Source organism: Xenopus laevis, chromosome 4L, assembly GCF_017654675.1.
Source record: "Xenopus laevis strain J_2021 chromosome 4L, Xenopus_laevis_v10.1, whole genome shotgun sequence".
NCBI classification, from domain to species: Eukaryota; Metazoa; Chordata; class Amphibia; order Anura; family Pipidae; genus Xenopus; species Xenopus laevis.
In genome coordinates, this window is record NC_054377.1 from 27221938 (window position 1) to 27246402 (window position 24465).

At 43.0% G+C, this 24465-nt stretch overlaps 1 protein-coding gene across 3 annotated transcripts; it reads left to right on the forward strand.

The window, feature by feature from the left end:
- The first annotated feature begins 7667 nt into the window (after positions 1-7667).
- On the forward strand, positions 7668-24209 carry rcor2.L (REST corepressor 2 L homeolog). 3 transcript variants are annotated; one of them, XM_041589230.1, is made up of 13 exons: positions 7668-7966; positions 8520-8681; positions 15431-15487; positions 17422-17502; positions 17598-17650; positions 18498-18659; positions 18863-18981; positions 20392-20461; positions 20626-20856; positions 21139-21216; positions 21330-21387; positions 21863-21864; positions 22369-24209. In XM_041589230.1, exons 2-13 carry the CDS (start codon positions 8564-8566, stop codon positions 22624-22626), a joined length of 1287 nt encoding a protein of 428 aa, XP_041445164.1. In that variant the 5' UTR covers positions 7668-7966; positions 8520-8563; the 3' UTR covers positions 22627-24209.
- The last annotated feature ends 256 nt before the right edge of the window (positions 24210-24465 follow it).

A 24465-nucleotide genomic window follows, 5' to 3' on the forward strand; every position in this document is an offset into this window, starting at 1 on the left:
GTCTATTTTAATTCTCAGTCCCACTCTTAATTCTGGTCCCACCCCCTTGAACCCCACCGCTCTTGCACACACCCTTCTGCTCGCACACACACCCCATCCAGCTCACATCTCCCTCACCTTCTCTCCAGATGTGGGTGGCATGCCACCTCCTCAACTTTGCCACTAGGACCGGACACTTGTGGCCAGGCCAGAAACTGGGCCTGTGAATGTTGCTTCCAGTGGCCTTAAAGCAGGTGCTCAGTTTTGAATTCCTGCTTTGGAGGCAAGTTTTGGTTTCATAAGACCAGGTGTACTGCCAAACAGAGTCTCCTGTCAGTCCACATAGGAGCTCCCAAATAGCCAATCACAACACTTATTTTGTAATAGATAAACTTTATACTTTGGACACATGCACTATGCAAGGGTCCAATAGCACACAGCAAATAATCAATAACACTTCACTTCAGACATTTATTAGTGTACAATCTCTTTATTAGTGTACAGCAAATAATATCAATAAATGTGAATATTAATATAAAGGCATTACATCATAACATACCACAATGCAGTGTCTTCCCCCTGTCTGCATACCTCATGTTAGCCACTCCCTCCTGACATGCTTCTCACCATTGGGCGCTTCATCACATGAGGTGTGGGCTGTCTTCGGTCACATCCGTTATATACCTGTACGTTTGTCCCCATACATATTGCTGGGTTTGCTATTCATAAATTTGTATTCTAACCATATCCCAGGGCAGCTAAAAGTACTGAGATAGTTCGTTACAGAACCATAGATAGATTATTCATATCTACCCTATCAGAGGGATATAGGTATATTTGAATACATATTCTAGGGTTCACTATTATACAAATTACACTCATTACATTCTGTCCACATCTCAGGGCAGTTAAAAATACCATATAAACTACTTATTGCCCTGCTCCACAAAAATGTCTTTATCTTCACATTTCCATGGAGGAAAGTATTTTGTATAATCAAATACATGATATAATAAGGGATGCACACCTACCAATTTTTATTCCAAAACAGTGTACTACTTCTACACATAAATATATTCTATTGAAATTTAAAAAAACATGATATAATAAGATACTCACTAAGATACTACTACTACTATACTAAGATACTCACCTAACATGGCTTAGTTACATCAAGTACAGTTCATTTTTTATTATTACAGTCATAGGCACATAGTTAAGTTGGGACCATTGTGCGATCAATCAAAAATAAGAAATTGTTAGCATCTCTGTATTTCAGAGCTTTCTTGATAACCGATTTCTCTATAATAGATCCCATACCTGTAATTAGAGGTTTGGGCTAACTCATCAGGCAGAATATAGATAGAGATAAGGTTGCCACCCCTGTGGTTTTGAACTGGATATCTTAGTTTTTCAAAGGGCTGTCTGTTCAAAACTTTCTTTCTGGTTTAATTCAGAAAACTGAACAGAAATCAAGCAATTTGCGTCTAAGTGATGCACTAACCCCACCCCAGCATCATAACTCCATTGCCATCATTGTGCCTTCCTCTGATGTCATCATTAGGTTGCCACCTGGCCGGTATTTTACCGGCCTGGCCGGTAAAAATGATGGTTGATCCCAATGTTATTAATTATAGGGAAAAAAGATACAGTAACTATATAGGAAGGCCGGTATTTTTCTCCAGAAAAGGTGGCAACACTAGTCGTCATGCCCATCCCAACATCAATGCCCCACCCCCAATGTTATCTGCCCTGGCCCCTTTGTTCGGGTTTAGCTGCTAAACAGCAAGAGATACCAGTCCCCTAATACTGCTTACCTTAGCAGCTGTAAACTTGAAAAAACAAAAATTCCGTACCTTAATGCCCCATACATGGGCTGATAAAAGCTGCTGACAGATCGATATCTGTCCGAAAGTCGGCCAGATGTCGATCGTGCAGGGTAAAAAATCCTGTTGGATCGCGGTCGCATCTGTTTGTGGATGTGGTCCCACGATCCGACCAGCTGTATTGCGTCCATTCTGATCTGATCATTGGGCCTTAGGGCCCACGATCGGATCAGCCCAATATCGCCCGCCTAACGTGAGCATATCGGGGAGAGATCTGCTTGTTTGACCACATCGCCACATCTCCCTGTGTATGACCACTTTTAGTATGGTAACTCCCACTAATACATAAATCATATATAAATAAGCTTCCACTTAGGACAGGATCTGAGAGGAACTCTCTGTAATGCGCTGCACAATATGTTGCCACTCTATCAATAAAATATAGTAAACATTGAATCCAGATGAAGATGTGATGTCCCTTGAAGGAAGCTATTGTTTCATGCACACCAGACTCACTGACCACACGAGCCAGGAAGTCCTATAATAAGACTATTGAATGACACAGCAGAAAGCCACTGAGAGCTGATCTGTGGGGGAGGGATAGAAGTATAGAAGACAATTGTTTATACACAGCTATACATAAACTTCTGTAGAATAAGTGTGTGTGTATCTCTATTTGAGAGAAAATGCTTACTCATATAAGATCTTATTCTTTATTTAAGCTGTATTTTATAGTATTCCTGGGGTCTGACAGATCCTGCTTCACAAGCATCCCTAGCATCGCAAATCTCTTACCTTTACAAGGCCCAGTTGGCTTTCTGCTGGCAACCCTGGTAGCTTTCATTCAAGGGAGAATATTTTACAGCAGCCAGAGGGGCTGCTGTCAGATGTCATTGGCAGTCACTAATTATTTGTCACGTGTAGGGCTGCTTGGGCTGTGTACCAGAACCTATTGTGAATCTCAGTCCAGACCCTAGTTTTTAGTATGTTACAAAGCACTGCTCTTCAACTTTTTACATATAGAGGGCCAATTATTTCTTTTACTCTAAGTTTGTGAGCTGCATTATATTTAAATCATTGTGTCATGAGATTTCACCTTTTTCAGGGGGTAGGGAATGGGTTGATTGGGGACAGGAAGTGGGCGGTTCTAGGGGCAGTGGGGAGCTTTGTCTTCGAATCCTGTAGAAAAACATTTCACAGAGGGGAGGGGGAATGATAAATTTACTGTTAATTCCCTGGGGGCTGGAGCCCTGCAGATTGCAACGCCTCTGCTGTAGCTTGCCGTGTACATGAAAGTGTACATTATTTCCACTTAATCACTTCCATTAAGATAATCAGGGTTTCTGCTTATTTTCTAATCTTTTATTCTATTTCTGATTTAATGGGTGGCATCAAAACACCATGGGAAAGGTACGGAAAGGTACAGTGTTGGACTGAGACACCAGGGGCCCACCAAAATCCTTAGATCAGGGGCCCACCCAAAAGCCCTTAGACCAGGGGCCCACTCTAAGTATTATTTTCCTTCCTCTCGTCCCTCAAACTCTATTCTAATAGTCTCTTTTCTTTACATGCTATAACCTATTATTCCATCTATTTAGCCTCTTTACTGTCATAGAAATAGGGAATGGCCATGAAAAAAGCCAAATGTTTAGAAGCAGGAGGGCCCACTAACACCTGGCCCACCGGGAGTTTTCCTGGTATCCCGATGGGACAGTCCGACACTGGAAAGGTACCAGTAATGCTTGGCAGGATCCATTATGGGTGCAACCAGGCTGCAGTCATGCCTTTCTTTCATTAACGCTGGAGGCAGCCTTTAACCTGCCAACACTCACTTGTTGCCTGGGAAACACTGAAGTGCCAGTCCAAACTGGCAAGTGATAGAATTCGCAGCGCATCCTATTCCATTTAGCGTGGTCAGAATTTTGCTGCTATGCTCCGGGGCATCACCTTCTACACAACCAATGAGCTCAACCAAAGTGCAGGAGCAAGCTAGATAGAGGAGCTTAATCCTCATAGTCTTCCATCACTTTGGTACAAATTCGTGAGTGTAAATCTTTCGCCCCATACAAATACACAAAGACTCCATACAAATACACAAACACAAAAAGATTTATGTGACTATACAAATCATTATTGTTAGCCTTACTTATACAGTATATACATATTCTGCACTTTACATACTGTACGGCATTCAAATCAATACCGAAGCTATTGGAGCTTTCAATGTAAGATCTCTAAAACATTCACACACGCCATGGTAATTTTTTCAGGAGCCAGTGTATATACTTGTGGAGCATAAATGGAAACTGGAGTACTATAAGGAAACCCATGCGGACACAGGGAGAACCTACAAACAGTGCTCTGCCTGGAATTGAACCTTGGACCCTAATATACAAGGCAGCAATGATGGACTACTGCTCTCATTCACAATAGTATGAGCATTTTACTTCCCCTTCCCCAGCTTTACCAATGCCTTGTCCAAGAACATGCTTTGCACAAAGCTGTACCCCCCCTGTATCTCCATATTTGAAATCTCCATATTAGGACAATTATATCTGTGCCTGTATAACTTTTTATTCCCAGTCCCCATACCTTTATATTTATGTGTAATTGTCCTCTACCCCCACACTCTAAGGATTGTATCCGTTACTCCCTAGTACCCACTGCCTGAGACTGTTCCCATTTCTGTCATACCACAGGAAGGGTACCTTTCTGCATTCCTTTTCTACCTCGCAAGAATCTGTTATTTCTCTTGCAGATTCTGAATCTCATTCTATCAAGTAGCAGTTATAATATTCCGTTCTCATACACATTCTGCATGTACCTCATGTTTTGCACTAGCCCTCTATTCTTCAGTAGGCTGCTCTCCTCCCAAGGCTTTGTGTTTCATTATGTGAGTTGAGTTACCTGCTGCATGCTATTGCTACCAAGTATTTCATACTGAAACCTCTTTTTACTATTGCATTTCTTCTTAATATTGTATGAGCTGCAGTGTCCAGCACCATCACCATATATTTCATATTCAGCTTAAGTCTCCGTTTTCTGCCCAGCACCAAGCCACTAATCATCAGTTAACCCCTGGAAAAGGATAAGATCCGTTACCATGAATTAATATCGAATTCCCCCTCCCCTCAATAAGATTAACCTCACATTGATTGTACAATGGTGGCTGTGTGCAAGATACACACACAGGTTTTTAGTTTGTCTCCCACATGGCACTTATTCAGAAGCACAACGACGGGCACACATGGTCAGCTCTCTACTCCAGGCACCACACACAGTCTGTTATTCCCACACATGCACAATGTCAGTCCCACGCACAGTGTGTTGCAGTGTCATACCCATGTGGTATTGTCAAACACACATGGTACAAACTGTTTGCAGATCATAGAGCAAGTACATGTGCCTGTCTCCTAGTGTATGCCATGCCACATAGGCATCTTTGGTATGGAATGTCCGAGCACAAAGAATGTAGCACTGCACTGCTTCATTGCACTTTTTTTTTTTTTACTTCTTGTGGGCATGCAGTATCAAACTGGTTAGTACCCTGTCTTGTACATTCCCATCTACACATAGCATCACTGTGCACTGCAGTTTCTATATATTTTATTGTCATGTCAAAAAGCTGCCTCCATTTGAATGTTCTACTGTCTTTTTAGGGTAAGGTCACACTGGGAGATTCTCCCCCAACTGCTTTCCCCTGCCTTCCGCCTGCTAGAATGAAAAATTACCAGCGGCATGGCACTCGCGGCACTTTGTTTTCCGAAGTTGTCTGAAGTTGCCTTAGGGTCAGGTCACACGGGGAGATTTAGTCGCCTGGCGACTAATCGCCTCTTCTTCTGGGCGACAATCTCCCAGAATTGCTTTCCCCTGCCTTCCCGCTGGCTATAATGAGAAATCGGCAGCGGGATGGCACTCGTGGCGCTTCATTTTCCGAAGTCGCCCAAAGTCTCCTCGTGAACGAGGAAACCGAAGCGTCACAAGTGCAATCCCGCTGGCGATTTCTCATTATAGCCGGCGGGAAGGCAGCGGAAAGCAGTTTGGGGAGATAAGTCACCCCAAAGAAGAGGCGATTAGTCGTTAGGCAACTAAATCTCCCCGAATCTCCCAGTGTGACCTTACCCAAGCTGTTTCTGTGTGCCAGCTTCAGTTGCCATAAACAGCTTGCTAAATTCACTCAAGAACCAGCCTTCTTATATGGTACCATACAGAGCAACTAATGCATGTAGCCTACAGGCATGTTCACAGAGCGGCATCACATATAAACCAACAATTAATTTATGTCTAATACTAATAAGCACACCCTTCTACACACTGTGCCACAGTCACATTTGGGCTGTCTAGTACCAATGCCAGCTAAAGCCAACTCCTTGAAGGCAACAGGCAACTGAGGGTTAACATAGCCTTCTTTTAGCTTCTCCCTCCACCAGAACAAATAGTTCCTAAACGTCTGGGTGGTTTCAGTGATGAGTTTTGGCTAGCACTGAGGGGTAAAAGATTTATAACAAACACGCAAAGGTGTCTGAAAAGCAAAAATGGGTGGGGTGTTGACGAACACAATAAATGGGGTGGCAGAGTATGCAGCGGAGACAAAGTGAATATGCCAGAGAGGAGTAATGGTCCTAATAATGGAGGGGGGGGGGGCAGAATTGATATTGGTAGAACTGAATGGCATAGGGAAGAAGAGGAGAAAGGCAAATAGTGTGTCATGGAGGGAAAAGTTGAAAGCCAAAGGGAAAACAGTGGGAGCGATGGCTCCAATCAGAGATGGCAAGGGAACGGGCAAGGAGGTTGTTGGGAGGGTGAGGATGGAAAAATTTTGGCCTCGGAAAGGAGACAAGGCACAAGAGAGAAAATGAACAGAGAAAAATACTGTGAGGCAAGAAAGATTATTTGGGAGAGAGAGAGAGAGAGAATACAAAGGGTCTAAACAAAAAATGATGGTAATAAATATGGCATATTCCCCGCATTTAACCCCACATGCAGCAGTCTCTGCCGTTGGTGCCTAGTTTGTGGCCTTTCACGTCGAACAAATCCCCACTTGCAGTCTTTGGCTTTCAGTAGGGCGCTGGTCATTCAACACCAGCAGGAGGGTCACAAGTTGGGCTTGTTGCCTTGTGCTCTGCTCAATATTATGTATTTCTATCGGCAACCCACCAACATGCCGCACAAAGCAGGGCACATACCTGAGACATACACATTACACACACTTAGGGATGCCACCTGGCCGGTAGTTTAACGGCCTGTACAATGGTGGTTGATCTCAATGTTATTAATAGGAAAAAAGGTAAATATATAATTAAGCCGGTATTTTTTTTCCAGAAAAGGTGGCAACCCTACACACAGCCCTTGTTCATAGCCATCATTTCTGTTAAAGGCAGAATGATAAACAGAAACATGCACAACACAATTTGACCTTTGTAACAGCAGCCACTGAACCCCCCCCCCCCCAAAAAAAAGTCTCAGACCCACCCACCGCTAGTGGGGGGTATTGGAAAGCTACAACAAAGGTTAATAGAAAGGTTGGACTAATTACAATGGGGTTTTTTCATTATTACACGAGGGGTGGGTGGCAAGTTGGCAACTGGTGTCATTTTTGGGGAGGCTTATCCTTTATTATCCTATGGAGAGGGGGGAAGCAGGATTCTAAAGCTTGGCACGGGTGTGTGGGGGTTAAAAGAGATCCCAATGCTGGAGGCGGCGGGGGGGATACAGGGAAGCCTGGCCTTCCACAGTAAAAGTAATGGGCACAGGATAATTGGAAGACATTTGAACTGGGCAGGAGATATATATTCGGTTGGTAGTGGAGTGAGGGGACGGCAAGTTAAAGGAGAAAGGGGGAGGGGGCCTGAGAGAAGTGAGGGGGGGGGGGTATGGAGAAGGGAGGTCACATTGGGTGATGCCGGCAGCTGTGCACCCTCACAGAGAAAGAGAGAGCAGTCTAGGCGGCGGAGGGATGTGTCCGATGGAGTGAAGAGGCTCAGCCGGATCTTTATCCTGAGCAGGCAGGCAGTGTGTGGCCGCTTCTCATTGTGACTGAGCAGCTCAGGGAAGTGCTGGAGTCGTGTCTGTGCATCCCGTCCCGTGCTTCCTTCCTTAGGCTGGATACAGCGCAAACTCCGCGGAACTTTATTCCCCGCAACCTGAGATCTGAGTAGCAGGTACAAAGCTCTTTTCTAGCCACCTTTCCATTTATTTCATACTTCCATCCTCATCTGTCTTTGCTGAACAATGTTACCGGCTCTCTTTGTTTGGTTTTCCCCTCTGGTCATTCTCTGTCTCACCCCCATGCAGTTTGTTCTGCCCATAACCTCTCTACCTGCCTCACTTTCTCACCTTCAGTGTCTGTTCATGGCAGCAGCTTTCAGCTCAGTCAGACCCCCCTCTGTTAGACACACTCTTTGCACTGTGCTACTTACCTCGTCTGTACAGTCAATGGGCATCATGTGCTTGTACAGCCAATGGGCAGCCAACTCTTGAACTACTTCTCCCAACATCCTGTGAGAGCCACGTCTGCTGAGGATGCTGGGAGCTGGAGTTGAGGGACAAATGAAGGTCCTGGGGTTAGATATTCATGCACTACAGGGAGTATTTCAGGCACAGCTGGAGAGCCCCAGGTTGGGATCTCCCTTGTTTTTTTTTTTGTTTTTTTTTTCCTTTGTGGATTATTTATACACCAAACTGATTTTATTCTTTTTTTTTTTCTGTTTCTAGCCGTCGGCTGTAGGGGAATATTTGTCACCGGGTGAAGACGAGCAATGCCTTCTGTGATGGAAAAGTCTCACGGCTCTTCTGCTGTGATCTCCCGCAACAGGGCCAAATCGGACAGCCTGGGGAATTCGGAAGAAGAGAGCAGCGAGGATGAAGCCCCACGGGGTAAGCGATTAAGCTACACATGGGCAGGGTAGCCTTGGGATGCTCAGGAGTAATGGCATCAGAGAGCTTTGTACTACAGTATACTGCAGCGCTGGGTGGGGAAGGGTTAAGTGTTAGTGCTGCTGTGATGGCCATTGATTTGAGAACGAGGTCTGAGTTGAGCTCTTTTACACAAGGGGTTATGGTGGTGTTTCCTAACCTTCATTGCCCAGATGTTGCTGTACTGCAACTCTCAACCTGATTACATTTGGGGGATTGTGGTAGTTGAAAGCCAGCAATACATGGGCTGATAAAATCTGCTGACTAGGCCTTTCCAAACTGAGTTGACATCCTATTGATTTGTGTATGGGAAGGCCTGCCAGACTGCTATCTGACCAAAAATTGGACACATATCTATTGGGCACGATTGAAAATCCCATTGGACAAGGACTGCATAGGCGCATTGATGTCCCTGGTGATGGGTCTCCGCTGGCCAACTGTGTGATCGGATCTTTGGCCCCGTACCAATCGTTGGATTAGCCCAATTTGTGCAGGAGGCCCTTCCATGATCGTTATCTGACCGAAAATGGGGCAGATATTTATTGGGCAGGTTTGAAAATCCTGCTGGACAAGGACCTAATAGGCATGTTGATGGTCTTTAGGTGATGAGTCTCTGTGTCATCGGATCCTTGGCCCCAGGATCAGTGATTGGATTAGCCCAATTCGGCCAACTCGGGGCAGAGATTCGCTCGTTCAGTTTGACCAGCCTTAGTCCTGGAACATCTGGGTAGCCACGATTAGCAAACGAGTTAAAGGTGCATCTTATTAGTGGCACTCTGATTGTTGTCCCTGCTGGCCAAAGACTAATTTGGGCCAGAAAAGGCATATTTGCGTGTTTTGAGGGCAAAATGTGCCTGTCATTACTGGTCACAGTCAGTTGCTTTTTAAATCTTGAGCAAAGGCCTAGTGTGCCATGAGCTGTAAGGGTTAATTAAGACTCACAAGGTGCGAGAAATGACACTGAATTTCACAGGAAGGATTACAAGTGCCAGAATTGCGTCTTAAATTGGCTTCTCAAGCTCTTTTTTTACCCAAAGCCTTCCCTGCTTTAGTACAGTTTGGGTTACAGGTGGGTGGGCAGCAATATTTGCAATAGATATTATGAATAATGTCTCATTCTCAAAGTTAATGAGAATGAGACACCACTGGGTATATAATTTAGTGATCTTTGCTGAAAGAAGTAAATAGCCAAGTGAAATCTTTGGCTTCAGGGGCGAGCTCAGAAGAAGAAGGGTTAAACTCTGTTGTATCAGGCTCTGTAGGAGGATTTTAATGACTGCAATACTCTGCAGGATAGGACTGTGTTCTGGTGGAAATAATGAGAGCATAATGAGAAGGTATAAAGGCATTGCACAGGGCTGTGGAGGGTGTAATGGCAGCACGGTAGATAAAATGAAACCAACTGCATGGCTGTTGCAAGAGTTTTTTTTTTTTTGTCTCCTGTGGGGCAGGGATTAATGAAGGGACAGGCAGAACAGGGATTTAAGGACATCATTAATGTGCAGTTCCAGTAATATCACTTGCTAGAGTAGAAGTCTGGCTGCAGGTACTTTGCACTGAAATTGCACATAGTGCTGCTGGGTGAGCTCCAACTGTCTATTGTGCTAACATTGCTGCTATCTGCAGGTTGGAGCTGACCCAGAGGCATAGTAACAGTAAATCTGCGACTTCTCTGCACTCCTATCTGTGTATAGTAACAACTGGCATTGCACATATAATGCAGAGTTACGAGGCTGGAAATCACATTATGGCAGTTGCCTTCAATGCTCTGTCACTTAACCCCTTATGTGTAACAAATGATTTTCCAATACATATCTTTCCTCTGATTGGCTAACAGTGAGCCTTACCCTTGTTAGTCTGCCTGTCTGCAGCTTCTCCTCCCACAGGGGATTCTCTACTTCCCTGCTCTCTCCCTGTGTCTCATTCTCACTTTTGCCCCTTTTCATTTCCTTTTCTCATCTCTGTCAATCACCTTTGTTTTTCTTTTTTCCATACTAACCCCAACTTGCCATATACCCCTCACAAAATTACTTAACCCCTTTCCTGCCAAAGAGATTACTCTTCCCATACTTAGATCCGATTGGCTAGCTGGCTGCATTCATCATGACTATTCCTGTGCTACTGTGCCTGCAGCAGCTCCTCTCTCAAGGGTTTCTCTCCCTTTTCCTGCACCTCTCCCCCCCCCCCCTCAGTGTCTCGTGTTTCCTTTCTCCCCATTTCCCTTTCGAGCCTCTGTCTCTCACCTCTGACTTTCTCTCTCTCTATCTGGTTCTGCTCCCATATTTGCCACACACAGTCTTTCTACCAAATTACACATATTTCATACCCTCATTAGCATTGCCGTATTTACCCTCTCCCCAGGCACCAGCTCCCCACCGCCTCTCCCCTTTTTTTTCCCCTCTTGCTCTCTCCATTTTAGGAAGACTGATTCATTGCCAGTCCTGGCTAAAGCTGGCTACACACAGACTTGTTTTTTGGGCTGCTTACCCACAAGTTGATTGGTTGGATAATGTGCCACAAAGCAAATTACCATATTTTCAATCAATTGCATCTTTGCATCTATGGCCAGATTTAGCCTCTTATTATTCCAGACTGGCCAGTGGCATCATAACAATGTCTTGTGTGGGTCATTGGCCAACTAGATTTTTATATGGGGGGGTCAATTCATATGCAAATGCAGTACACTAAATAATTGCTTGGAAACCCATCATGCAATTCAAATTGGAAATGATTTAAGTGGACATACTGATTGCTGAGAGCTTACGTGGGACTTGTTTATTGTATCCTTTCTGGTGCCAGCATCTTGTATTGCATTTATCACTATTCCTTTCTGCTCCTTACTCCCTTATGGTTACCTTTTGTCTTACACGGTTAGGGTGACTACCTTTTCTGGAAAAAAATAACGGCCTTCCTATGTATTTATCTTTTTTTCCCTATTAATAACATTGGGATCACCCATCATTTTTACTGGCCAGGCAAAGGTGGCAACCCTATACACGGCCCTTGGCATCCTTTGTCTCTGTTGTATGTTTCCATTTGCCACGGCAAACACTTGCCCCTTCTCTGCCTCTCTCTCACTCTCCACCCCCTTAAAATCACTGCCACAAATAGAATATTAGGTGGGTGTCCTATACAAGACAATGGAAATCCACAGTCTCTGGATATTTAACTGCATTGGTTCTTCCAGTATGGACTGCAGTGATTGGCAACTTCCCTCTGCCGTGTGGCTAAGGATTCACAATTCTGCAGTCATGTAATAAGGTGCTTCAAATAATAACTGGGGCCACTGTCGAAGAATCATTTATGTTAAGATTTAGGGGCCAATTAATTAAAGCTCCAAATGTAGGTATCTAAACACAGGCGTACATGACTTCTAAGGGTTGAGACACACGGGCAGATTAAGTGAGATTTAGTGAGTTAGATTTCCAAAGTCACCCGAAGTTTCCTTGTGAGGCGACTTCGGAAAACGAATCGCCTATTGTGCATTAGCGCAGGCGACTTTTCATTATAACGGATGGAAAGACACGCAAAGGCAGTTCGGGGAGATTGTCGCCCAGGCGAAGAGGCGATTAGTCGCCAGGCGACTAAATCTCCCCGTGTGTCTCAACCCTTAGACTGAGAAGAAACCATGAAAGTCTGACTCGCAGGGACAATTCCTTTCCAACACTTAGGCTGGCAGAGTCCTTCAACCCCTCCCATTGTGAAGTGATGGAATCTGGGATTGGGAAGTCCGTTGTTCTTTTTCCCAGAGAATCTATGCACCACCCACCATGGAAAGTCACAGAATCCTAGTTCCACAGATTTTGCTGTATAAAAAAACCTTTTTTGATACTTATTGTGAAACCCCTTTCTTATCCGAAGGGATTATTTTGTATCCTTTGAGTAAAGCTGGCCATAGATGAAAAGATTTTTTAAAGATCCGACCGTCCTCGTGAGACCACGATTATCTCGAAACGATTGTACGATCGTACGAATTGACCATCAACTAAAAAGACCATTTGCCAGGAAAACAAAGGGTAGCTGCCTGCTTGGCCCTGCAGACATAGATAGATTGCACTGGTACCGATAAAGATTTTTTAACCTGGCCGATCAATTTTCTGACAGATGTCGGACGAAAAATCGTAAGATGTACGATTGTTCGAATCCCACTAACTTCACAATAATTTCGAAGGATTGGTCGGACTTCGCTAAAATCGGTCGTTCGGCAAGAAAAATCTGTGCGTCTATGGGGAGCTATATCCTAATAAACCATCAGATAATGAATTAGATGTGCCCTTTATATAAACATACTGTATGTATATATCTCCCTTTAAGTCCCAACTTGAGTAATCATCCGAGACCTTCTATACCGTTTACCAGCTTAGTGACTTTTCTCTGGGCTTTCTGCATTTCACTGATTAACTTTTTCAGTACTGGTAACCAAAACTTCCCTGCAATATTGTAGATTGGACCTTAGCTGTGCTTTGTAAAGGGGAAATGAGCTCTACTTGCACTATTTCTGCACATTGGGCCTTGTGTTGACTCTATCTATCATTTACCATCTAGGTTCCTCCAGTGTGACTCAGGTTTTCTTCTTTCTTTGTTACACACTTAGTATGCTGCCCTCTGGTGCAGGGTACATGAATCACATGCATTCATTCACATTCATTCATTACTTAGGAATACTAACTGCCATACACCCCCACTCATCACTGTCTAGTGCTGCCAGCCCCAGTTTCCCTTTTACCTCTATAATGTGCTATCATATCCTAGGTCACTCCTTTCTGTTGCCAACTCTACCCATTCTTGGCTCATTTTCCATGCCCTCCCTATATTTTGCAGTTTTTTGCCTTCTGTGCAGGTATGGGATCCGTTATCTGGAAACCTGTTATCCAGAAAGCTCAGAATTACGGAAAGGCCATCTCCCATAGACTCCAATATAATCAAATAATCCAAATTTTTAAAAAACAATTCTTTGTCTTAATAGTACCTTGTATTTGATCCCAACTAAGATATAATTAATCCTTATTGGAAGCAAAACCAGCCTATTGGGTTTATTTGATGTTTACATAGATTTCTAGTAGACTTGAGATATGAAGATCCAAATTATGGAAAGATCCGTTATCTGGTAAACCCCCAGATCCCAAGCATTCTGGATAACAGGTTCCATACCTGTACCATTTCTCTAAACTAATGGTATTTTTGCTTTTGACTTTCATTGCCAGCCTCTTCTTTCACTGTCAGGTTTATTCAGCTTTTCATTTCTCTATTTTTTTATAGAGTGTGGGGGGGGGGTGTTTAAAATGTAGCCCCCCTGCTCTTATGGAATTCTGGGAGTTACTCATTTAAAGTCTATGATCTAGCACTGGGGTGTAAGGGATGTCTTGGCAGCCATCGTTAAAATGTCTATTAAGGGTGACAAACAAATTGCCACCCCAAGTGCTTTTGGATTTAACACTAACCTCCTACCCCAAGCCAGCACACCTTTGCTTTTAAAGGGGTTGTTCACCTTTTAAATTAACTTTTAGTATGATGTAGAGAGTGATATTCTGAGACAATTTGCAAGTGATTTTCATTTTTTATTATTTGTGGTTTTTGAGTTATTTAGCTTTTTATTCAGCAACCCCCAGTTTGCAATTTCAGCAATCTGGTTGCTAGAGTCCAAATTACCCTAGCAACCACAGCCTGATTTGAATAAGAGACTGGAATATGAATAGGAGAGGCCTGCATAGAAAGAGGAGTAATAAAAAGTAACAATACATTTTTAGCCTTACAGAGCATTTGGTTTTGAAATGGGGGTCAGTGACCCCCATTTGAAAGCTACAAAGTCTGAAGAAGGCAAATAATTCAAAAACTGAAGAAAAAATGAAGACCGATTGAAAAGTATCTTTGAATTAGCCATCTATAACATACTAAAAGTAGAGGTGAACCACCCCTTTAAATAGGATAGTTTCACAGAGCTCTGTTTCTTCCTGCCCTAAGAACAGCCCTCAATAGTTAAAATCCAGGTCCCACTTCGCCACATTCAGTTACAGGTAGGAGAAACAACAGCCTGCCAGAAAGCAGTTCCATCCTAAAGTGCTGGCTGTTTCTGAAAGCACATGACCAGGCAAAATGACCTGAGATGGCTCCTACACACCAATATTACAATTAAAAAAAAAATACACTTGCTGGTTCCGAAATGAAATTTTATATTGTAAAGTGAATTATTTGCAGTGTAAACAGCAAAATGACATCATAAAAATCATGACAGAATCCCTTTAAATGGTATAGGCGATCCGCTCAAATGCACAATTTCTGATAGAGACGGGTTTGTTCCATTTCATTAAATAACAGACTCATTTGGGCACTTTTCCCTGGCTGAAATTTACCCCATGTGCAGAGGCCCAGAGTGTCTTCCTAACCCTGCCAGTGATCAACTGCTGTTCATTGAATACAAATTTTTGCAGATTTTGTGATGTTGCACCTACATTTCAGGCTCCAGCTGTTTGGTCTCTTTGCAACCCTATTAGTTGTCTTGGTGGCTTTGAAAATTCTCATTTCAAAGTGCTGAATATTCCCTGCTATTTGCCAATCAGCCTAATAATAGTACTCCTCAGTGTAGCTGCCTTTATTATTGTGTATTGTGTTATCAGGGTTAGGGGTGAATGCAAGATGGGCACATGATGCAGCAAATGTGTTACTGGTGCTAGTCTAATTATTCTTTAATATATATTTTTTTATTTCCACAGATAGCATGATACGCGTGGGCTCTGATTACCAAGCTCAGATTCCTGAATGTAAACCAGGTGCGTTAAATGCCAAATTTCCTTCTTTTCCTAAAATACAGTTGTAGAGCCGTGTGTTTGGTGCTATGTTATACAGTGTATGTCCAAAAATTGCTGTATTCAATAATAATAACAAACACACAAGTCCCTTTCACTGAGTTCATGGGAAATGTCCTTTAGGGGTAACTGGAAGGGGATCTGGGTGGTTTAAATGCGGATACTTGGCAGAATGACTAAAATCTCCTGCTGTGCCATTGCTCTTAGTAAAATGTCATTATTTATTCACCAATCTCCCCATGTATCCATCCCCTGAGAGCACAGGGAGCACACAGGGAGAGAGAAGCTCATTATCTCTTCTTCCATGTAGGGGGGATCAATAAATTCTTCTCATTCCATTGTAATGCTTCATTAATGTTTATAGGAATCATTATTGTTGTTATTTTATATTCTTCTATCTATATACAGTGTCAGACCGGGCCTCCTAGGGCCCTACTGAGAACCTGACATTTAGGGCCCCCCTCACAACATGTAACGGAGAAAGTGGTTGCTAATTGCTGATGGTGGAATCTTTTTATTTATTAATTTTTTTAAAAAAAAGGGTTAATGGGAATTTTCCCTGGGTCCCCTCTAAATGGCACGCTAGCAGGCCAGGCTGATCCTGTATGAGGCTCCAGACATTATTGAATCTATACCTTTAGCATATCTGCATTATGTACCATTTTGTCATTTAATTCTCCCAATACATGAACCAAGACTTCTGACATATTCTCCTGTGTATTGGGCTTAAAGTGGAAGTAAAGTCTAAAATAGAATAAGGCTAGAGATGCTGTATTTTGTATACTAAACATAAACATGAACTTACTGCACCACAAGCCTAATCAAACAAATGATTTATGCTTTCAAAGTTGGCCACAGGGGGTCACCATCTTGTAACTTTGTTAAACATCTTTGCAAGACCAACACTATGCACATGCTCAGTGTGGTCTGGGCTGTTTAGGGATCGTCATAAATGATCAAAACAGCACAAGTCAAATAATATCTGCCAGAAGCCGATACAGCATGACTGATCAGAATATACAGACTGCACTGGGTCCTGTGTTGTCATGTAATCTAATGTGGATTTTTTAATTTTTGTATTGTTTAATACAAACTTTCTCCAGCTCTGCAGAACCAGTGGCTGCAGCAAAATAATCCTCCAAATAGAATCCCAGTTTATCTGTTTAAATCTGGCTCCATGATCTTTGTCCCTGCAACTGGAGTTGGAAACAGTAAAGGGGATGTAAAGGCAAAAATAAAATCCAATACAAATCTCTACAGCGTTGCCAACTGCTGCCCAGCAGTTAGGGACCGTCTGACAATTCCTATCCACAGCAGTAAATGAAGGGAGAATTTCACTGCATACAGTCAGGTTTCTAATAAAAACGATACACATTTTTTAATTGAAGTATATTGGAGATAGGTTTCTTTTTCATTAAAGACAGTAAAAATGGGGATTTATTTTTTTGCCTTTACATGCACAACTTCAGCGTGCAGGCAAATATTGATTGGGAAGACTCAAAAATCCCATTGTGTAAGGAATGTGTGGATGCCGTTCTCTCCTGATCAGTTTGCATGGGGCCTATGTGTGAATTGATCGTTGGCCACAGGCCCGTCACTTGCCTAATCAAGCAAAGATCTGCGTTTCGGTGGCATTCCTGTGAGTACTGTGAGTTGCCCATTCAGATTCCCAGAAGTTTAAATTTTGTTTATTTATGGCAAAGGCATACAACTGTATCCATTTATTTGCTATGAACTGCCTACATACCTCCGCTTTCAGGGGGGATGCTGGGAAACATAGTTCTGAGAAAATGGAAAGTAACCGGTTTACCCGCCCAGGTCGATACAAAATCACAGAAGACTCCGATTTTTCACATGTAGCAGATATTTACTTCCTTGTTGATTTCTGTCTTTTGCAGATAACACATCTCCATCCGGTAACGTGGAATTGAAGGGAATGTTGGTTTGGTCGCCCAGTCAGTTTGTGTCTGATGCAAAGTGTACGTTTGTTTTGCACTATTTGTGTTGTCTTTGCTCTCATGTCTTCTTCAGCTCATGCCCTGAACTAAAGCTTGCACTTCTCTCTCTCCCTTAGTAAATGAATACATCACGATGGCGAAAGAGAAGCACGGATACAACGTGGAGCAGGTGAGAGGGCTCGTTGATAAACTGTGCTTGCCCATAGGTGTTTTATTCTGCAGTTACAAGGACTGGTTATTGTTGTTTTCATGTAGATGATGGAAGGATATGTGGTAGCAATGTTTCAGATAAAGACCAGAGTTGCTAAATTGTGTGCATTAACCCTTGGAGCATACTCCCAGTGTTTCTCAGCTGCCCCCAGACATGTGACTTGTGCTCTGATAAACTACAGTCACTCTTTACTGCTGTACTGCAAGTTGGGGTGATATCACCCCTCCCTAACTCAAGATAACAGCTGCCTGGTAGATCTAAGAACAGCACTCAATAGGAAAATCCAGGTCCCACTGCGACACATTCAGTTACATTGAGTAGGAAAAACAACAGCCTGCCAGAAAGCAGTTCCATCCTAAAGTGCTGGCTCTTTCTGAAAGCACATGACCAGGCAAAATGACTTGAGATGGCCGCCTACACACCAATATTACAACTTAAGAAAAATACACTGGTTCAGGAATGAAATTTGCAGTGAATTATCTGCAGTGTAATTTAGAAATAAAAATCATGACAGAATCCCTTTGACTTACCCTGGTTCACTGGCATAAAAGACCTAGCCCACTGGCCAGTGAGTGCCATTTTGGCCTCCTAATTGTCACTTGTCATATGATGGCATTGTCTTGTGAAATATTCTGAAAAACTGTCTAATAAATGCACTAAGCAGGGCTGCACTGAATTAAATGCAGTAAGTAGAACCTTGCTGACTGTGTTTTCTAGAAGTTGTCTTTATTCTTGTCTGTCTCCTCCTTATAACATTATCCATTTGTTTTAACCTATGATTGTCACACTCCTTCTCTGCTGGCAGTCGCTGGGGATGCTGCTGTGGCACAAGCATGACGTGGAGCGATCCCTCGCCGACCTGGCGAATTTTACTCCTTTCCCCGAAGAATGGAGCGTGGAAGACAAGGTTCTCTTTGAGCAAGCTTTCAGCTTCCATGGAAAAAGCTTCCAGCGCATCCAGCAAATGGTAAGAGTGTCAGGAGCTTCCATGGGAGACCAGTTTTCTATTTATAATCATCTGTGCTTCTCTTGAGCTAGTTTAACCCTTGAAACAGATTTGCCTGTGTAACTCAAGATTTATTTGTATTTATACAGCATATGAGTAATGTGTAAAGAAAACCTTTTTTCCAATAGTTTCACTTTGCTGTTTCTTTGTCCTGTGCCCCTCAGCTCCCAGAGAAGCTGATCCCCAGTCTGGTGAAGTATTACTACTCTTGGAAGAAGACTCGCAGCAGGACCAGTGTTATGGACAGGCAGGCCCGTAGACTGCAAGCCAAAAGGGAGGAGGGGTAAGAAGGAACCAGGGGGAGGGGCAACAAGTTAAGCTGTGGGACAAAGGGAGGGTCACAAAATATATTGGATACATTGGTAGACTTGCAAAAACGTAGAAAGTGCAATAACCACGTGTTGTGCCTTTAGTTAAAGGATTAGTAAACCTTAAAAATAAGTGAATGTAAAGTTAACGAGAGTGCTATTCTAAGCACTTTTGCAAGGTACATTCAGTATTTATTTATTTTTAATTCCAAGATATTAAGGGATATTTGTACTGTTAATATGAATGAATTTTTTTCCAACTGCGCCACCTGCTGGTCAGTGTCCCACCAGTCTCACCACCAAGTAGTCAAGGAAGTTGTCAGGAGAAAGAAAGAGGCTGCTCTGATTGTTCTTCTAGTTAAGAAAGATTCAAGAGAGGTTTCTAATTTTGTTTCCTAAGCAGAAGAACATCAGAGCAGCCTCTTTCTTTCTCCTGACAACTTCCTTAACTACTCGGTGGTCTGACTGGTGGGAAAATGACCAGCAGGTGGCGCAGTTGGAACAAAATCCATTCATATTAACAGTACATGTATCCCTTAATATCTTGGAATTAAAAATAAATACATAATGAATGCACATTGCAAAAATGCTTAGAAGAGTACCCTCATCAACTTTATATTCACTTATTTTTAAGGTTTACTTATACTTTAAAGGAGAAGTAAACCCTAAAAATAAATATGGCTACTAATACCATATTTTATATACTGAACTTATTGAAATTTAAAAATGGGCACCTGTTTTAAAGGAGAACTAAACCCTAAAAATCAATATGGACCAAAATGGCATATTTTATATATTGAACTTATTGCACCATCATAAAGTTTCAGCTTGTCAATAGCAGCAATGATCCAGGACTTCAAACTTGTCACAGGTTGTCACCATCTTGGAAAGTGTCTGTGACACACTCAGTGGGCTCTGAGCAGCTGTTGAGAAGCTAAGCTTTGGGGTTGTCACAAATTAACAAGAAAAAAATGAGGTTGGCCTGTAATATAAGCTGATGCTACAGGGCTGATTATTAAATTCTGATGCTAATTGTACTGGTTTCTGTGCTGCCATGTAGTAATTATCTGTATTAATTAGTAATCGGCCTTATATTGTGACATTTCTATATATTCTATATACTGTATATTGTGAGTGGGTCCCTAAGCTCAGTAAGTGACAGCAGCACAGAGCATGTGCAGTGAATCAGCAGAAAAGAAGATGGGGAGCTACTGGGGCATCTTTGGAGACACAGATCGTTACTGCTAAAGGGCTGTGGTTGCCTTGGGCTGGTATAGAACCCCAAACATAATGTACAACATTTCTAGCTACTTCTTTAGTTAGGCATTAGTTCTCCTTTAAGGGGACTGTGGACACATTACTAATGCGCTCACTTATTCCCCTAGCATGGAAGAGGTAGAGGATCAGATCAAGATGAGTGATAACGAAACAGATGTTACAGAGACAAAGAAGGAGGTGAGTCTTGCTTCTTGTAACCCCTGTTAATTTATCCCGACTTTATCATCTTTAATCTTAAATTGGAATATGTTCATCTCTGTACCTCCCCCATCTTGTATCACCCACTTCCATCACTTAACTTTTTCATTCTCCTCAGTCATGGCTTTTCTGTTTCATTGTAGGCCCCCGTCCCCCAGAAAGTTGTATCGGGAGCAGTGAGTGGAAAAACTGGACCTGTCAGAAAGGAACCATTAATCTCTCAGTACAGACACCACCCCCTGCGTTCCCGCCAGAGGCCCCCCAAAGGCATACACCTCAACAAAAGTGACGTTTCAGCAGTGTGTGCCAGCTCCGAGATGCCAGCTATTGCCTTGTGCCAGTTGGAGACGCAACTTATCTCGCTGAAACGCCAGGTCAGGAGAAGTGGATAGGTGATGCTCACTGGCTGTGAATCAATAGGTTTCATTTGTAACGTGAAGAACTAAGTGACCGTAGGAGTTGGTGTAGTAATGTTTACCGGACATAATCCGGGGTGGGCACAGGAAGCAGCGCTTCCCTTTTTAACACGTCCATCCAGGTTTCCATTGGGCTCTGCAGCTGAGCAGAACATGTCTGTTCTGCATCACATAAACTCTATGACTTGTAGCATTTTTCTTTTTTCCATTTCCATTTATTTTCCATCTCTTCTGTTTCAGGTTCAAAATATCAAACAGATGAATAGTAGCTTAAAGGAGAGCCTTGAAGGAGGAATCAGTGAGATGAGACCCCCAGAGGTAAGAGACTAAACCTATGTATGAATTAAAATTCTTTACCCACCCGTGTGATCTCTGCAAGCCCCATACCTGCCCACCACCTCTCTAACTCTCGGCTGAATCTTGTGTTGTAGTTGAACATTAAGCTGAATGCCCGTTGGACTACAGATGAACAACTCCTGGCTGTGCAAGGTGCGTATTTAAAGGGTAACACTAATCCTAAAGATTTTCATTTGCCTTTGATAATATATTACATCAATTCCATATGGTCATTCGCTAAGAGAATCGCCCATTATACCTGAAGTCAGTGTTCCATAGAACAGTGGTTCCCATTCTGGTAGATGCCAATGCTTATTTACTGGTCTAAATATCCCTGCCAATAGGGGAGAGGCATTCACAGCCATGTTTTACTTGTGACTTTGTACTGAACTAAAGCACAAAAACATTTTGAGCTGCAAACTTGCAGGAAATAAAATGCATTTAGCTGCCATAGAGAAAAGGAAAGAGCCTAGCGGAGGAGGTTGCTGCCATGTCACTGCAAGGATGCGCATTAAGCAAAGAAATTGCAGTTCTAGGGAGGATGGTTATAAAAGGACTGTTTCTATACAGGTTATAGTAGCCGAGCCTCGATATTGATCATCATTTGCTCCTTTTCTCTCTTTTCTAGCGGTAAGAAAATACGGCAAGGATTTCCAGGCCATCTCAGAGGTCCTTGGCAATAAAACACCATCTCAGGTGAAGACTTTCTTCATTAGTTATCGTAGGCGCTTTAATTTAGAAGAGGTGCTACAGGAGTGGGAGGCTGAACAGGAGCCCAGCCCTCCCCCAGCATCCACTGACATGAGCAATAAGACTTCAGGTTCATCCCAGACGCCAAATGAGGAGGATGATGAGGTGAGGAGGACTGCTGTTTGTCAGGCACCGGTGTTTCAGCTGTCTCTTCTTCAGAACTCTTTCTTAAAGGATTTGCTCTGCTTCCCTTCACTCACCGTGGCCTTGTGGGCCAGTTCAGAACATCAGTTTAACTATCAGGAGATCTTATGTCCTCATTGCATTGGTTTTGTCCTGCTGAATTTTATGTCTAATTACAGACAAAAGACGGAACTTGTTTTTCAGGGTGTAGGAATTGCTGTTAATTTTTTGTAATTTGACATCTCTTGTGAATTTCCACAGGTGCAGATAACCTCCGTCTCCTCTTCCTCCCAGCCTGCACCTCCTGCTGCTGCTGCTGCTGCTTCACTCTCGCTCCCCCCACCACTACTGCGTCCGGCTATTCCTTGTGCTCCTACGCTGCACCGACAGCCCCCTCCACTCCAGCCTGGACGCCTCCTCCAGCCCCGTCCTCCTCCGCTTGTTCGTCCTGCCCCTCGGCAAAGCCCTCGAGCTCCTCCGGCCTTGGTGGGAAGTCACGCCGAGTCGACTTTCTCTTGAGGAACTGATTCAGTTTATCTCCTATGGATATTTTGTGAGGGTTGGGGTATTTATGGGAGGACAACACTGAAAATATTTAATAACACAACTTCTGCAGAGCAGTGCATCTTATCTCCCAAAATGTGCATGGGTTAACACATGGCAGCAACTGGTATATGTGTGCAAAATGCAAAACCATTTTTATCAGTGTTACTCTAGAGGTAAGTTTGTATTGGAAGAAAAATCCTCAATACCTTTAGTTGCTCTGCACACTTCAAATTGTTTTTTTTTTTTTTTTTGATTGAAAAAACTGAAAAGGTGTTTATTGGGGAAGGGAAAGTAGCAGTGCGCCCTCTGCTGTTTGATTGTGATAGTAAAAAATGTACTGGCCTTCTTGGCAATGCACAGTAGATGCCATGCATTGAATATGGCTGCACTGATGGACTCGGTGGATAGGTAAGCTGATGCACGCACACATGCCGTATAGTTTACGAATCTCTCGCGAAAACTTTTCTTTTTTCGGTGGCACTGAGTACTGTTCAATGCTCGCAAAGTCCAATATCCGTTCATTTCACAGGCAGAAAGCATTAAACACTGATAAGAGAAGTTTTTAGTTTGCCAATATGGCAGAAAATGACTGTGAAACAAAAACCTGGCTTTCTCCTCTGTTCTTATATCTATGAAATGCTACAGACCCTGTAAGGATAAGCTTAATGGGAAGTGAGCAGGGGGCACGAGTCAGAAAGATGGCTGCTTTGCTTGACATCACTGACCAATGGTTTAAAGCATTAACCGGGATTTCTGATTGGCGGACATGTCTGACTGTAGTAGTGATGTTCATCTTGTTGCCCCTGTGGCTGTTGTACTACAATGTTAAGAGAGTAGTAGTCCAACAGCGTCTGGGGAATGCGGGTTGGTCCTACTGAAGTCAGTTTTATCATATAATGTGTAACTGTATGGTTTTCTCCTTCCGTTGGATGGCTGAACTCTGCTGCAGGCCTCGCCCACTGGAGCTTTAAAGCAGAATGGATTCTTTTTTGCCCGGAAGTTCGTGTGACTAGCCAAGAGGAACACTGGGCAGGAAGGACAAACCGCAGCATCGGACTTCTCCATCAGCTTCAAAATATCCTTCCCTGGGAGCAACAAGATTTACTATGTACAGAATCCACTGGATTGGGTGGATCGAATATTATTGGGACTCCTGTTTGTTTAGGCTACATCTGTTACATGAGTGCGCTCCAGTGTTGGATCTATAGGTATATACTGAATGGGGTGGAGCACAAGTAACATTGTTGATGCTGTGAAAGCCACTGTGTGGATAGGAGAATACTTGCTCCTCATTAAACCATGGGACCAAGGGACTTTTAAACACTATTGGATTCCAACCTGTAGATGGTGCTATATCCTGATTAATTATTCTTAATTAGACTCTCTCTGTCAGGGGGTGAGAGTTGGTGATGGAATTGTTTTGTTTCATGTTTATGTTGCATACATTAGACTGTCGCTAAGTGACTGTGCTGTGTGGCGTGGGACTTCCTCTGTCCAGTGATGTAGTAGTGACTTTTTAACTCTCAATAGTCAATAAAATGGGTTTTTTTTCCTAAGCTTGTGTTTTCAAATTGTTTTCCCTTCAGGAGTTCCAGATTAAAAGGAGGACTAAACCCTAAAAATGAATATGGCTAGAGAGGACATGTTTCGTATAGCTTATTGCACAGATCTAAATCAAATTCAGGCCTTCAAACTTGTACAGAGGAGCTCACCACCAACTTGCACTTTTTTAGGTGTGTCAACGACACTGCACATGCTCAGTTGGGCGGCTGATGCTTTGTCGCAAATCATCCAGCAGAAAAAGAGTTAAAA

Excerpts from the sequence above, each read along its gene's own strand:
- rcor2.L (XM_018256617.2), top strand. The coding sequence starts at position 8,564 with ATGCCTTCTGTGATGGAAAAGTCTCACGGCTCTTCTGCTGTGATCTCC. Across the intron at positions 18,982-20,391 it reads CAAGCCAAAAGGGAGGAGGG|CATGGAAGAGGTAGAGGATC; the intron begins GTAAGAAGGAAC and ends TTATTCCCCTAG. Across the intron at positions 21,931-22,368 it reads GCAATAAAACACCATCTCAG|GTGCAGATAACCTCCGTCTC; the intron begins GTGAAGACTTTC and ends GAATTTCCACAG.